The 16,727-nt window shown below is 39.5% G+C and overlaps 1 protein-coding gene across 2 annotated transcripts in view; it reads left to right on the forward strand.

Annotated features, from left to right (window-relative positions):
- The window catches only part of METTL8 (methyltransferase 8, tRNA N3-cytidine), a 74,444-nt gene that overhangs the window by 14,594 nt on the left and 43,123 nt on the right, over positions 1–16,727 (forward strand). For both annotated transcript variants that reach the window (XM_024765732.1, XM_024765733.1), the window contains exon 2: positions 15,093–15,258. In XM_024765732.1, coding sequence (XP_024621500.1) covers positions 15,247–15,258 — 12 coding nt within the window. In that variant the 5' untranslated portion in view covers positions 15,093–15,246. The remainder of the gene's footprint in view (positions 1–15,092; positions 15,259–16,727) is intronic.

A 16,727-nucleotide genomic window follows, 5' to 3' on the forward strand; every position in this document is an offset into this window, starting at 1 on the left:
GTTGTAATTGTAAGAGGGCTCTTTCCCCCTGTATATTTTCTATTTTTGTTATCAATATTAAAAAAAAACTTTAAAAAATCTAGCTCATATTTCCAGATAGTTTTGGCTTCTCAAAACAGAATAAGCACAAAGGATACTATCATTTGTGGCAGTACAGTGTGTACTATGTGCACTTGATTTATGAGGTATGACTGTTTGAGACTGTTTAAGGAAACAGAACATACCAGAAGCTATATCTTAATGAATATGATTTTTCCAAGCTGGTTATGTTGGGAATATGTACATTTATGGCAACAAGAACAACTTACTCTAAAAACAACAAAAGGTATATTTCCTAAAACAAAAGTATTGCCACTACTGAGGATATGAAAAAGGATCAATTAGCTTGCTATGAGGACATTATCTGAAAATAATGTTTTCAAAGATGTTTTACTGTTATTGGAATAAATAGTAATCTCTTAAGGTGATTTATTTGCAAGGACAACATTTATTTTGATGTAAAGTTGTAATTTTTAGTTAAACAACATACCTTTATAGGCACACCTTCTGTTATCAGGTGGCAACGAGATGGCCAACAGGTTTTTTGTGTTTGCTATTGTTGTTTTAAAAGAATCATTTAATCAGATTGTTTTTTGTATTAAATAAAATTCCAGTTGCCCCAGGTATTATGGATTGGCAGTGTTTCAGCTGTTTGGGAAAATGGAATTTGCCAGTTTTCTAAGATCATCTAAAATAAAGAAACAAATTTCTTTTCATCCACATTATGGATTTTGAAAGCATGTGTAGTCTAGCCTAGTATCTTAATCACCAATTAAAATGCTCCTGTGGAAAATGTGGTTCTGAGCTCTTAACAGCTGACTTACAAATGGTCTTAGAAATAAGACCTTATATAGATTGAAGATTACTATGGTTTCTCTACATATCGTGGTCCTCGGAAGTTAAAGCTATAATTAACATTCTCAATTATTCTCTAGCAACTTGCTGTGTCATTATTATTCACGGGCTATTTGTTTTAATCATTCTTAAATGTATTGATATTTTAGTTTATGTAATTTCTGAATGAGTTTATTATATGTTAAGTAAAGAGTGCTTGAGTTTTTTTTTCTTTGGGTGAGGAGTCTGACTCTAGGTCAGAATCATATGTGTGATCTTTCAGGCCTGGCAGTTAGCGATTAAGACTTTTCCTGCAAGGCCTCATCGGAAGAAGCTGCCATCCGCACACCAGAATTGGTATACAGCCAGTGCACTGCAGTTTTCTGTAGGGATTCCAGTCAAGCCTTCCCCCACCCACCCCCCCGCCCTGCCTCTCCCCACTCTGTGTGGCCATACTTTTATGTATATCTGCATTCTGATAAAGTGAATGCATGTGTGGGGACCCACAAAATGGATGTCACGCCAGTGGCCTAGTCAAGGTCACATTTCTAAACCTTAGTCAGCCTGCCCTTATGGGAAACACCTGTCAAGGAAACCTAACATACTACAATCGCAATCCTCCAACCTAATTTTAGCTAGCTCAGCTTACCCTAGAAAACAGGACCTGCTAGCCTTGTAAGGAAATCCCTGACCTCCTAGGCAATCATGCTGTTTCCACATTGCCTCTTCTAGTGTACTATAAAGCTTGCTCTTGCCCAAAATCCCCTGGGAAGAGTGTTCCACTGCTAGTTTTTTCATTTGACAATTCCTAGACCAGATGCCTGCATTCAGAGGACTCCTTATTGGGGGCCTCTGCGGAGACCGTTTCTCCACTTTGGCTCAGTACCATTCCTCTTAGCTCTTCCCTTCTTCCTAAACCCCCCACTCTGCGCCGGTCCGTGCGCCCACAAAAAGGCATTAGCCTCTTTTTCAGGGGTCTGGGGCAGTGAGACAGTTTCCCCCATCTTTGTTGCACCCACTCGATCCTTGCCTGGTGTCATTCCACAGGGGAAAATGGAACACTGGGGAGCCGGTGCCTCTTTTTGCCTCTTGTTTACACTGTTATGGTAAGTAAAAGGCTTGATTGCTACTTTCACAGTTTGCCTTTTTGTCCTAATGGGCCACCTCAATACTTGATTGCTCAATAGAGGGAAGTGGGAATGGGGTTCCTAATTATTTGTGATTTTTTTTTTTCCTTTTCAAGCTTTAAGGGGTGTCTTTTAGAAATGTTTCTGGAATTCACTGAATAATAGTTTGACTTTACATTTGTGAAACACTATGTCGTTTATAATGTTCTTTGTAAAAACTTTGTGACTTAGGAATTATCTCCATTTAAGAAATGAGCCTTAGGCAAAGTAAGTCACTTTCCCAAAAATCATGATTAATGGATTGGCTGTACCATGACTTAAACTTGGGGCTTATTCTGTTCTCAGTTCAGCACTTTCTACTATACCACCCCACTTCATTGGTAAATTAGTCTTTCACTTTCTTGGGAAGTTGGGACTACTTTAGGGCTGAATAATAAGCATATCAGATCAAGTAGGAAGCTTGATCCTGTGGTATTAATGAAGCCCTAGGGAAATTGTAAGGAGAGCCAGACTAACGGTAACAACAGTAATATCAACTAAAGTTTACTGAGCACTTATCATGCACCTAGCACTATGCTACATTATCCTAGATAGATCACCTTCTATAACCCTCCCATATTTTGCAATAATCCTATTAGTCACATTTTATTGAGGAAATTGAGGTTAACAAAGTTAAGTATCATGTTAGAGGTTATATGGTAGTAAGTGGCAGATCCTGGATTCAACTTAATCCAAACCCTTTGCCTCTTCACCTGAAATTGTTTTCCAAGGAGAATTGAGGTGATTCTGCCCTACTTGGAGTATTTCTGCTGTTAAGGAAGAGTGGGAGAAGAATTCTCTGGAACAGAATCTTCTAATACTGTATTTCTCAATGTTGAAAAATATATAAACCTTCATTTAAAGGAAAAAAATTCTCAGACCCCTGAGTTGATATTTTACTATATTATTAACACAAATCTGGTTATAAGCTCCTTGTACATAGAACTATTATTCAACTATAAAATCAAAATAAGCACAAATACAACCACAAAGCCAATAAAATTCAAATTAACAACATTATAACGTGACTGCTGATGTTTTACCAAAACTGACTTGCAGCTCTCATTATAAACAAGGTACTGACCACCACCACACAGGTTCTTTGGACTTCATCCCATCTGTACTGTGTGTGCTATGTGTCTTCTCAATTCCCTCACCACTTTTCTCAACTCAAAATACTGCAGAATCGGGCTTCCCTGGTGGCGCAGTGGTTGAGAGTCCGCCTGCCGATGCAGGGGACACGGGTTCGTGCCCCGGTCCGGGAGGATCCCACATGCCACAGAGTGGCTGGGGCGGGGAGCCATGGCCACTGAGCCTGCGTGTCCGGAGCCTGTGCTCCGCAACGGGAGACGCCACAACAGTGAGAGGCCTGCATACCGCCAAAAAAAAAAAAAATACTGCAGAATCTTTTTACAGTGTGCTGTGTACTCAGATGCATCATTTCTATCTTATATCTGTGCTACTTGTGGCAACAAGATCATAAATGCACGTATAGGCACTGAAGTCAAGTAGCAGTTATACATTTGCTCCTACTGGTTTTATTTTTTAGATTATCATAATAAATATACAATTTAAAAAGTTGTCATAGGATCTTAGATGTGTCCAGTGGGGGATTGATCCTGAGGAGCAAAGGATGGAGATTTATTATAATGACCTGCTGAAGATTAAAATGAGGTGGTAGTTGGGGGTCCATATTTCAGCTTTTTGTCCATGCTAAAATGTTTCTTTTTCCTAGGTGTTCATGGCCTTGTGGTTCTCCCACACTGTAAGCATCTCTCATTCAAATAGGATTTCCTTCTCCTTGTTACAGCATTACTGTTTTTGTTACTAGGTGACATAGGTTAAACTCAGAAGGCCTAATTACTAACCAGTACCTTCTGTCTGTCTTTTCTTCCCCTTGTTTCTGTTAAACCCAGACTTCAACCACATCAAGTCCATCAACCTTCCCCAATCCCTCCTTCTCCTCTCTCCTCTTTATTTTTAGGTTTCTAGTCATTTGGGGTTTTTATGGTCATTTGTTATATTCTCCCTCAATTCCACATCCTAAATCACCATTACTTTCTGTACTACAAGCCTAGACAGGCCTAATCTAGGTAAAACCACATATTTTCCCCTCAGACTGCCTGGTGGTAGAGGAAATCACATAACTGCTATATTATTTAGGTTACTTTTGGTTGGAGATAACAGAAAACTCAGACTGGCTTAAACAATTAAGGGAATATATTGGCTCAATAACTGAAAAAGCCAGATGTGGGACTGGCTTCAAATGAAACTTTAACTAATTAACAGTGGGACCTAACTTCTTTTTATTTTCCCAATTTTCCTTCTTCAGAGTTGGCTTCATCCTAAATGTGTACCGTGCCATCATCCTTAGGCCAGGTAGCTTCAAGATAGCTTTTGTCATGGACTGAATTGTGTCCCCTTCCCCCAAATTCATAGGTTGAAGCCCCAACCCCCCCCATGTGACTATATTTGGATAAAGCCTTTGTGGAGGAAATAAAAGTTAAGTGAGGTGATAAGGATGGAGCCCTAATGCAATAGAAATGTGTCCTCATAAGAAGAGAAAGAGATACCCAAGATCTCTCTCTCCACAAGCATGCAAGATGGAAGGCCATGTGAGGACACAGCAAGAAAGTAGCAAGAAGGACCTCACCAGAAACCAACCCTGATGCCACCTTGATCTTGGACTTCTAGCTTCCAGAACTGTGAGAAAATAAATTTCTACTCTTTAAGCCACCCAGGCTGTGGTATTTTGTTAAGGCAGCCTGAGCTGACTAATACAGCTTTCAGTAGCTCCAGGGCTTCATGCTTCCTCTTTCATGTGTAACAGGTATGATAAATCATCTTTGTCCCCAAATCTCTAGCACTAGACCTAAGAGATGCACTCTGTTGGCCAGATTTAGTCTGATGCTCACCTCTGAACCAGTCACGATGCCCACAGATTTGGAATGTACTGATTGGCTCAGTGTAGGTTATGCAGTCCATCTCTGGCTTCAGCCAGGTCCACTGTGGCTTCTCTGCAAACTCACAGATTCCAGGTCCATGAGCTATTGGAAGTGGGGAGTGAGTACTCAGGAGGCAGCTAATAAATGATCACTAATTTGAGTTGCAACTTCATGTGGGCCAATTATGTTGTTCACATTATTTTACTCAAATGTTGTTAGTTTCCTTTCTCATTTTTTTTTCCTGTTCCTTCTTTTCTCAGGTTCCCTACCTTGCAGCCTCTTACTTCACAAAGAAGAGAGCGTTGGGAAAGGGTTCTCTTAACAATCTTCCCTTCCACTACAAACACACCTGTTCTCACTCATCAGAGGATGAGATTGTTCTTGATGCCTTACATGGATAACATGTTTTCTGTGTACTTATTCCCCCTCCCTACCTCCCACTTCTGGAAACTTGTTTGTCAACAATCCATCTCTTTCCGCTATCTTCAGTCTATTTTGTTTCCGACACTGGGTTTTCTCTCATCCTACAAAGATACTTAGGATTCTTTGCATCTAAACAAATACTTTGACCTAGGGAATCCCTTAAGATAAGGCCCAAGTTCTGTTTTTTCTTCGCTACTGCCTATCAGAGTCCTCTACATTTACTACCTCCCCTACCCCAGTGACCTACTTATTCCTAAAGTCTGCATTCTGCCAGCACAGCCAGGATTCAAATCACTTTGATAAAGGTCATAATTGATCTGTGCCTTCAAAACCAATTATTTATTTTTAGCTTCTCCTTTTTTAATGTTCTTTAGTATTTGATCACATAAACTGGTTCCTCTTCCTCTACCTGACTCCTAAGTATTGTATTCCCTTGAGTTCTATCTCCTTTTTTTCTTGATCAATTCATCATGACTTCACCCACCAACCTGTAGACCAGTGACTTGTCTCTGAAATCTATATCTCTAATGCTTACTAATTACCTGAACTCATTTCCAACTATCTTTTGGTGATACTCATTTGAATGTATTGTGGGATCCTTAAAATTTGTCATGTGCAAAGTGACCTTATTCTCTTCCCTTCCCTACCCACACCCCACCATTATCCACCTTTTTTTTTTGCGGTACGCGGGCCTCTCAATGTCGTGGCCTCTCCCGTTGCGGAGCACAGGCTCCGAACGCGCAGGCTCAGTGGCCATGGCTCACGGGCCCAGCCGCTCCGCGGCATGTGGGATCTTCCCAGACCGGGGCACGAACCCGTGTCCCCTGCATCGGCAGGCAGACTCTCAACCACTGCGCCACCAGGGAAGCCCATGCCACTATCTTTGGCTCTCATGATCTGTGACAAATCCTTCTTGAGTGTAGCCCTCATCTAATCAATTCTGTATAGGAGTGGTTTTAAGTCATTGATGTGCACCAGGATCATATGTGAAGATTTAAGAAGCCGTAGATGCCCCAGTCCCTGAGCTTTGATTTTTACTGCTCTCGTTTAGGGCGCAGTAATTGGCAGGATAAGACCATCATAACAATCTTTATAAAATACAATCTGATCATGTTGTTTACCTGTTTAGAACTTATCAGTTGTTGACAGTGTCTATAAGAAAATATTCAAGCTGCTTAATTTGGTTTACATAAAGATTCCTCATTATCTGGCCCCTGCCTAATTTTCCGGCCTTATCATCACTTCTCCACTCCAACCTCCATCTGTCCGTCACATCGTAGGCTCTAAGCATATAAAATTACTTTTAAAAAATAAACGTTTAATTTTAGAACAGTTTTAGATTTACAGAGAAATTGTGAGAATAGTATAGATAGTTACCATATACTCCATACCAGATTCACCTATTATTAACATCTTACATTAGTATCTATATTTGTCACAATTAATGAACCAATATTGATACATTATTGTTAACTAAAGTCCATAGTTTATTCAGATTAAAAAAATTTTTTTCACCTAATATCCTTTTTCTGTTACAGGATCGCATCCAAGATACACTACATTTAGTTGTTGTGTCTCTTTAAGCTCGTCTTGGCTCTGACAGTTTCTCGGATTTAACTTGTTTTCGATGACCTTGACAGTTTGGGGGAATACTGGTCAGGTATTTTGAAGAATGTTTCTCAGTTGGGGTTTGTCTGATGTTCTTCTCATGATTAGACTGGAGTTATGGGTTTGGGGGAGGAAGAAGAATACAGAGGCCAAGTGCCATTCTCATCATATCATATATAAAGAATATATACTATCAACCTGACTTATCATTGTTGATGTTAACCTTGATCACCTGACTGAGGTAGTGTTTCTCAAGTTTCTCCACTGCAGAGCCACTCCCCCACATCCCACCCATACTGTACTCTTTAGAAGGAAGTAACTATGCGCAGCCCACATTTAAGGAATGAGGAGTTATGTTCCACCTCCTTGAGGGTGGAGTGTCTACATAAATTATTTGGAAGTCTTCTGCATGAGAGATTTGTCCCTTCTCACCCATTTATTTATTTGTTTATTCAATCAACCATTTCTATCAATATGAACACATGGATATTTATTTTATATTTTGGGTTATAAGCCAAAATTATTTTGTGGTTCAGAGTATCAGTATTTCAGCTTTGGCCATTGGGAGTGCTTTCAGTTGGCTTATGTGTCCCTTTGACATATCCTTATCATTGTGGGTTGTTTTTTTTTTTTGTTTGAGCAGTTCCTTACTTTCTGGTACCATGCTACAGGCTCATTTTATATATTCCCTGCCCCAATCCTAGCATCAGCTATTTTCCCAAGGAGCTCTGATTCCTTTTATTAGAGAATAGTATTAGAAACCAAGATGGTCCCTGGTATGCTTGTTGCTACAGGGGTATGTTTGCCTCTCAACTAACAGAATAAGGAAATATATGTGTGTATGCTAACCCATGTATATACACACATCTATAATTAGTTCTGTATGTAACATCTGTATTTATAAGCTAAATATGAGTTCATACTGATGACTCCAATTCTAATTCATTACCATATGAATTATTCTAGCCTTCTCCCCTCACTTATCCATAACCTTCCACTCCTGGTGAGAAACCTGATTCCCACCATCTGCTTCTTAATTGTTCAATTCCAGTGTATTTGTATAGTGACTTCAGAATGGTTAACCCTTTATCAACTAAATCACAGTGCTTATTACAATTCTTACTGCCCTTAGTCTTACAGACTCTACTCATTTCCAAAGTTACTTAGCATCTTTCTTCAAATTACTTTTGCTTCCCTGAATATACCTTATGTTTTCACACTTCTTTGTCTTTATTTGTGCTAGTCCCTCTGTCTGGGGTGCCCTGGTTTTTACCCTTATCTCCTTGGAATATTGTCACTCACTCTTCTAGACCCAGCACAGATGTTGCCTTCACCAGGAAGCTTTCCCTAGCCACAACCAAGAGACTTAATCACTAATGCCTCTGTACTTTAATAGCACTTTATTCCCACCTCTGTTACACATTTATCAACACTCTGTTTGCATCTCATTCTTCTTCACTTGGTGGTAAGTTTCTTTTTTTTTTTTTTTTAATTTATTTCTTTTTGGCTGCATTGGGTCTTTGTTGCTGCATGTGGGCTTTCTCTAGTTGCGGTGAGCAGGGGCTACTCTTTGTTGCAGTGCGCGGGCTTCTCGTTGCGGTGGCTTCTCTTACTGCAGAGCATGGGCTCTAGGTGCGCGGGCTTCAGTAGCTGTGGCTCGCAGGCTCTAGAGCGCAGGCTCAGTAGTTGTGGCTCACAGGCTTAGTTGCTCCACAGCATGTGGGATCTTCGTGGACCAGCACTTGAACGGGTGTCCCCTGCATTGGCAGGCGGATTCTTAACCACTGCGTCACCAGGGAAGCCCTGGTGATAAGGTTCTTGAGGGCAGGAACCAAATAGATTTGTCCCTGGATTCCTAGGACTCAATAGTAATGGATGTTATGTTAGAATCCTCTTGGGTGAAAATTACAGAAAACCTAATAGTGGCTAAAATATATAAGGATTTCTTTTTCTCATCTAGCAGGAAATCCAGAGGAAAGTGGTAACTATCATTGGTTTACCTGTTCAATGATGCTGTCAAGAACCAGGCCCTTTCCCTCCCCTGTACACAGCATCACTTTCCTTTATTCAGGAAAAAGGCAGAGTGAGGGTGTCAGCAAGCCATCCTCCAGCCCCTTTCCCTTCTGTATGGAGGCAAAGACTTTTGCCCGTTAACAGACTTCTGTCATCTAGAACATGGTCACATGGCTCCTCCAACTGCAAGAGAAGATGGGAAGGTGTATTTTTAGGAAGGCTAATATTTTCAATAAGGCCAAGATGTTGGGATTAAGCTCCAACTAATCACAAGGCCACAAAGAGGTCAGGTATCTGTTTCCTGTTGGATAAAAGGCCTGAGGGTAGACAGAAGACCAGGCCAAGAAGACTCTTTAAGACAAGAGGAAAAAAGGCTTGATCTCAGTGGGAGCAACATCTGTTATTGGTAGAAAGCACAAATGTACCTAATGAGGAATCTAACATACTCTGACTACCCACTCTATATTCCTAGCATTCTGTATTGCTCCCTGGAAACTTTCAACTTGTCTGTTTTCATGTGGAAATTGTATCATTCTTGTGAATTTTACTTTCCATTCTCTGGTGCCTTTTCTGTGTCATACCTCCTGTGATGTGACAGTCAAATTTTTACCTGATAGACCATGGTGCAGTTTGCCTTGATTTTTTGCAAGTTATAACTAATTGTAGTTCTTTAAAATAGAATTTACACAGTTCTATAATTTCTGCCTACCTAAATCCCACATTCTTTTGAAATTATGGAAATACATTCATTTGGATGCTTTTATTCATTAATGTTCTGTTTCGAGTTTTTTTTTTAATTATTTTTATTTTTGGCTGCATTGGGTCTTCATTGCTGCGTGCGGGCTTTCTCTAGTTGCGGCGAGCGGGGGCTACTCTTCATTGCGGTGCATGGACTTCAAATACTCTTCATTGAGGTGCACAGGCTTCTCTTTGCAGTAGCTTCTCTTGTTGCAGAGCATGGGCTCTAGGCGTGTGCGGGCTTCAGTAGTTATGGCACACGGGCTCAGTAGTTGTGGCTCGCGGGCTCTAGAGTGCAGGCTCAGTAGTTGTGGCGCACGGGCTTAGTTGCTCCGCGGCATGTGGGATCTTCCCAGACCAGGGCCCGAACCTGTGTCCCCTGCATTGGCAGGCAGATTCTTAACCACTGTGCCACCAGGGAAGCCCCCCTGAAGGTTTTTATATATAACATTCATTTATAACTTGAATTCTTTATAATATTCCATTTTGTGCCAGGACAGCCTTATTGATACATTAGTCCAAACATGACTGGGTAAATCCTGCACACAGGTGCAAGCATCTCCTGCCATCTAGAGTACCTAGGGTTAAGGCCATTTGCAATGAATCAGGAAGCAGAAGTCTCATTAAGTGTAGAACTCCATTAACTTCATTCATGAGAGTTTTTTTACTAGAATTTGTAAGGACTGGTAACACATACAGCATGCATGTAACTTAATACCTTTTCTCAGCCCACCAAATCTGATTACTACTTCCAGAAGTTACTGTAGTGCGCACAAATGTGAAATGGCAGGTGAATGAGTTCAAACAGATTTCATTCTGGTCCAGCATGTTTTTGGAGACAACTTCCAGAGCAATTAGATACCCTTCAGATATTCAGGTTTAAGGCAGCTTTGAGATGGGTTTACATGAAATCCTTCATATAACGTGTGAGTCCCAGTAACTTCTTGTGTGTGTGAGTGCATGGTGACACCTTTAAGGGTGGTCTTAGAGAGCAAACACAGCATGAGATTCCCATTTTGAAGCTGCAGGGTGACTGACATCACAGTGTGCTCTGCAAATACTTACTGTAATTATTGTTGCTGTTCTGTTCTTGCTAATAACCTTATTTATTCTCTGAAATTATAATCATCCAAAGAAAGATTAAAACAAGATGTATGAGTTGCCTGAGCTCTTTGCCTCACAGATGGTCACCCTCAGAGGTCTCTGAAATTGACAGAGTTAATTGAAGCTTCAGTTTTCACGCCTGTAGTTGATACTTAAGTGTTTCTTACCTGTGGCTTTCACTATTCAAAACAGTACAACAATAGCACTTTAATTTGCTCTCATTAATGGTAGCCTCTCAGGTAATGTTAGTGCAGCTTTATCTAGATGTTGTTTGTTCCTCTGAATGAAACCTTTGTACCAGCTTCCCAGCCAGAGAAGGAAAGCTAAACAGTTACAAAGGTAAAAACATGAATGTCTCACTAATTTACTCATTTAAAGGATGCTCAGAACCCAGGAAACATCCAAGGGAAGTTAACTTTTAAGCAAAGGGCAGGCATTTAGTGTATGATTAACGGCAGTTTCTTTCACTGAGATTTCAGTGAGCTGAGACAACTGGGAATCATTCTTAGGGAGGCAGCTCAGAGCCAGCGAAGTGCTCCAAGGATAATCATTACAGATTCACACAAACAACAGTACTATTTGCTCTAGTTCTTTGGTGCCCTTCCAATAGTATTGAGATGTGAGGAAGCAATCTTAGGCTAAAGCTTAAATAGTAAGGGAAAGAAGTCCTTCTTTGCCTCTACTCCTCAACTGAGTAAAAGTAAAAGACCAGTGGAAAGAACAGGGTGTTAAAATGTTATGTTGTTTAGGTTATGCACGAGCACTTTGCCTGTACCTTGAGATTTGAGTACTGAAAAAGAGAATGACTGTGCTGCCCTACATCTGGGGACTGGTGTCTCCCAGTGGCATTGCTTGCTGTTTGATTAAGGCCCAAGAGAAAAAAACAAAATTGAGAAAGATGAAGGGAGGGAAGAAATTCTGGGCTTCCTTAAATCAAATACAACAAATTAGCAACCCCAGTAAAGACTGGGGAGTCAATACTGTGATCCTTCTTGTATGTGTGGTGTACAAAGGTAGGGCGCAAATTGTATATATGTGCATAACAAAGATGCTTTTAAAAAAAGGTAGAGCATAGGCTTTCCCGTTCAACTGCTTGGGGTCAAGTTGAAGCCCCATTAGTTATTGGTTGGGTAACTTTAAGCATGTTACTTTACTTCATTCTCTGTGAGGTATTCCTATGTAATATGGGTATAAAAATAGGACCCCTTGGTAGGGAAATAGAGGTTAAATAAGATAATACATGTAAAGTGCTTAGAACAGGGCCTCAAACATGGTAAAAACTTAACTTTTTAAAATATTAATATTTATATGAAAAATAAATTGGGATTGGTGATTTACTTCCTCAAAGATTTTTTCAAATTGTAATGTATGGCATGCAGTATTTCCTTTTACTAAAATTATCCCTTTTATTTAAGAAGTAGTTAAAACAATTACTCTACAAAAATAACATTTGCAGTTACTTAAAACATGAAATATCCTATATACATCTTACCTGTTTCAGAAGAATATGATATAGTTTTGTTGGTATGGTATGGTAAGGGCTGTGAGTCATTGTGAAAAGGGCCACATTTTAGTGGAAAGCAAAGCATTTAGCCAAAATTTGGAGGTAGGACAGAGATCTCTTCCCTACAAGTCATCCTTCTACACCAAGGCTACTGCTTTTGCTACAAGCATAATGTGGTGTTAGTGGTAAGCTCAGAAAACTTGTGAGTGTTAAAACCACCTTCTTCTTGGCTTGTCATACGATATATATGTGGAACCCAAGTCATTTTACACATTTATTTGTTTCCTTGTATTCTAAAATGGACACACACTTACCTACATCTGAGAGCTGGCAGGAAGTCTGTCAGCTCTTCATGGCATACCAATGTAGTTATAGCATAATAAATGCTATTGATAATGAAATTCTCTCAGTCTGATACCCATATGAGCTTCAGTTCCTTTCTGGATCTGTTCCTTAGTGATTGCTTTAGCCAACTGACTATTCATGACTGAGTCTTGGTGTTGAGATATCAGAGGGCCATGGCCCTAAAGCCATGCTCCTTCTTCATTCTGTTTCATTTTGACCTTGATAGAACTTGAGAGGAAGAACCACCGTAGGATGGTGAGCTGAAAGTGAGAACCTATAGGCAAAGTAAGTAAAAGAAATACCACTTGATTATATGGACTAGAATTTGATATGGCAGAATCAGTTTGAGCTAAGTTAAGTGAAGCATCAGGACCACAAACCTTTTAAGGTGCTTTCAACAGTAAATTAAAACTCAAACACCTAACAAGGATTTGTGGAAATTCTTGTTGCCTTCGTATTTCTCTGCTCTGGACTGTTGTAACTCAAACTGCCTTAGCAATTAAAGCACACCAAGACATGCCTAGAGAACTCTTACCAGGCTTCCCTCTTTCTGATATCTGCAAGTTTTATTCCTGACAAACACCTGATAACTAGGAACTATAATGAGAAGTCCTAAGTCTGTGGGAAAACTGCATTGTAATAATGTGGCCAGTATTCAGACCTTTATTTCATACAGTTGTACTACTTTTCCACGTTATGCTGGCCTCATAAAACAAATTGAGAAGTGTTCTCTCCCCTATTTTCTGAAAGATTCTGTGTAAGATTGGTGTTATTTCCTCCTGAAACATTTGATAGTCACTAGTGAAGTCATCAGGGCCTCCAGTTTTCTTTGTAGGAAGGTTTTTTGGTTTGTTTTTTTATTGTGGTAAAATATACATAAAATTTACTTCAAGAAAATGACTATTACTAGAAATAAGGAGGGGCTTTTATTAATGAGTCAATTCATCAAAAATATTAACATTTAATATTGCTATTGTGGTCAGAAAACATACTCTGTATGATTTGAATACTTTGGAATTTATTAAGACTTGTCTTATAGCTCAGCATATGTGGTCTGCCTTGGCAAATGGTTCATGATCAGTTGAAAAAATGTGTATTCTGCTGTTATTAGGTATATTGCTCTTTCTATAAATGTCATTCAGGTCAAGTTGATAATGTTCAAAACTCCTATGTCCTTATTGATTTTTTGATAGTTCATTTCTGAGTGTTGTTCTGTTTATTACTGAGAGAGGGCTATTAAAATCTCCAAGTATTGCCGTGAATTTGTTAATTTTTCCTTTTAAAAGATTCTATTTTTGCTTCGTGTATTTTGAAGCTCTGGTATTAGGTACATGTACATTTAGGATTTTTATGTCTTGATGAATTGGCTCATCATTATTAAATGTAATAGTCTTTTTAAAAGTCTATTTTGTCTATTATTATACCTCCATTAGTTTTTTTATGCAGTGTTTGCATGGTATCTCTTTTTTTTTTCTTTTTTTTCAATGTACTACAGAGCCCAAGAAGACCCAGAAGATATAAAGTAGGATCGCCATTTGTATAAGATTCAAAAATAGGCGAAATTAAACAGTGTTGCTTAGGAATGCATCAATAGATGGCAAAACTGGGGGCACACAAGGAAGGAAATGAGCACCAGGCAGGGTGGGGGCTTTTGTCTGAGGTGGGAGCAGGGGCTGCTGAGCACAAGTACGCTGAAGGGCTGCTTCTTTTATGACTGTTTATTAAACATCCGTGTTTTATGTACTTGTCTGTACGTATGTCAGATTTCACAACTGAATATGTGAATTATGAAAGACAAAAAAGTGGAGCTACTAAGTTGCTTCATTAAATAAGTGTAATTTCTGATTCCTAACCCTTTAACTCACTCCTATACCCTCAAATGCCAGCAGGTGTAAAGGGCAGCTTCCCAAGTTTATCGCTCCGTTGTATCTCCAGAGCAATTAAAACACTGGAGGTGAACTGGAAAGATCTGGAAAGACCTAGATCCCACCACCTCAGTTCAGAAGAAATGTCAGCAGCAACCCCTGCTCACCAGAAGGAATCAAGAAAGGACTGCTCTCCTGCTCAAATATTTGTTCTGCTCTTTTACCATCCCAGTCATCATTGCGCAGAGTTTATGTTTAACACCAAATGCTTGTAGGGCTACCAGGTCCCATCTCTTTTTTAGTTGTAACCTATTTGTATCTTTAAAGTGCTTCTCTTATAGACAATACAGGTATGCCCTGCTTTTTGAAAGTTTGCTTTACCTCCTTCACTTGGATGAAAGACCTACATTGGTACCTGTTGTCGCTAAATGAAAGAAATCTGAAGAGGATTTTCACTTCTACGAAAAAAGGTGAAAACCGAAAATAACTTTCAGTGTTTGTTTTGCAGTGAGCTGCTATAGAAGCGGTGCAAACCCTGAGCATCAAGAGCAGCACCTCCAAGCTCCTTCCCTGGGAACTACACTCAGCATCCCAGCATTAAGCCGCCATAGCTTTGAGCATCTGTGCTTTATCTTGATTTATTTTGTGCATCTATTAACAAGATGTGTCCTAAGGTAATTGCTTTTTTGCTTTACACCATTTTGGCTTACAAAAGGTTTCACAGGAATCCTCCACTTTTGGATAGTGGGGGAGACCTGTATATGGTTGAGTATTGCTTTTTCATACAAATTAGCAACCTGTGTCTTTTAACTGGAATCCATTTACACTTAATGTAATTACTGATATGGTTGGATTTAAATATGTCATCTTGGTATTTGTTTTCTAATGGTTCCATCTGATCTTTAGTTTCTCCTCCTTCCTTTCCTGCCTTCTTTTGGGTGAATAGAATATTTTTAGCTATGCTTCTTTGTGTTATTTCAAATAAAAGTACTAATCCGTACAATTTCATTGTGCAAATAATATCTTAATTAAACTTGTATTCAAATTAGGGTATGCCAAAGACCTAAATAGACATTTCTCCAAAGAAGATATACAGATTGCCAACAAACACATGAAAGGATGCTCAACATCACTAATCATTAGAGAAATGCAAATCAAAACTACAGTGAGGTATCACCTCACACCAGTCAGAATGGCCATCATCAAAAAATCTACAAACAATAAATGCTGGAGAGGGTGTGGAGAAAAGGGAACCCTCTTGCACTGTTGGTGGGAATGTAAACTGATACAGCCACTATGGAGAACAGTATGGAGGTTCCTTAAAAAACTAAAAATAGAATTACCATACGACCCAGCAATCCCACTACTGGGCATATACCCTGAGAAAAGCATAATTCAAAAAGAGTCATGTACCACAATGTTCATTGCAGCTCTGTTTACAATAGCCAGGACATGGAAGCAACCTAAGTGTCCATCGACAGATGAATGGATAAAGAAGATGTGGCACATATATACAATGGAATATTACTCAACCATAAAAAGAAACGAAATTGAGTTATTTGTAGTGAGGTGGATGGACCTAGAGTCTGTCATACAGAGTGAAGTAAGTCAGAAAGAGAAAAACAAATACCATATGCTAACACATATATATGGAATCTAAAAAAAAAAAAGGTTCTGATGAACCTAGCAGCAGGACAGGAATAAAGACGCAGATGTAGAGAATGGACTTGACACGGGGAGGGTGAATGGTAAGCTGGGATGAAGTGAGAGAGTGGCATGGACATATATACACTACCAAATGTAAAATAGATAGCTAGTGGGAAGCAACCACATAGCACAGGGAGATCAGCTCGATGCTTTGTGACCACCTAGAGGGGTGGTATAGAGAGGGTGGGAGGGAGATGCAAGAGGGAGGAGATATGGGGATATATGTATATGTATAGCTGATTCACTTGGTTATAAAGCAGAAACCAACACACCATTGTAAAGCAGTTATACTCCAATAAAGATGTTTTAAATAAATAAACTTTGCACTCCAAAAAAAAACCAAACAAACAAATTAGGGTATGCCAAAAGAGAGTTAATAGAGGGTACCTAAAGAGAGTGGGACTCTCTGGTGGCAGAAACCAATTTTCTCTACCAG

The sequence above is a fragment of the Neophocaena asiaeorientalis genome, unplaced genomic scaffold (genome assembly GCF_003031525.2).
Source record: "Neophocaena asiaeorientalis asiaeorientalis breed wild unplaced genomic scaffold, Neophocaena_asiaeorientalis_V1.1 scaffold721, whole genome shotgun sequence".
Taxonomy (NCBI): domain Eukaryota; kingdom Metazoa; phylum Chordata; class Mammalia; order Artiodactyla; family Phocoenidae; genus Neophocaena; species Neophocaena asiaeorientalis.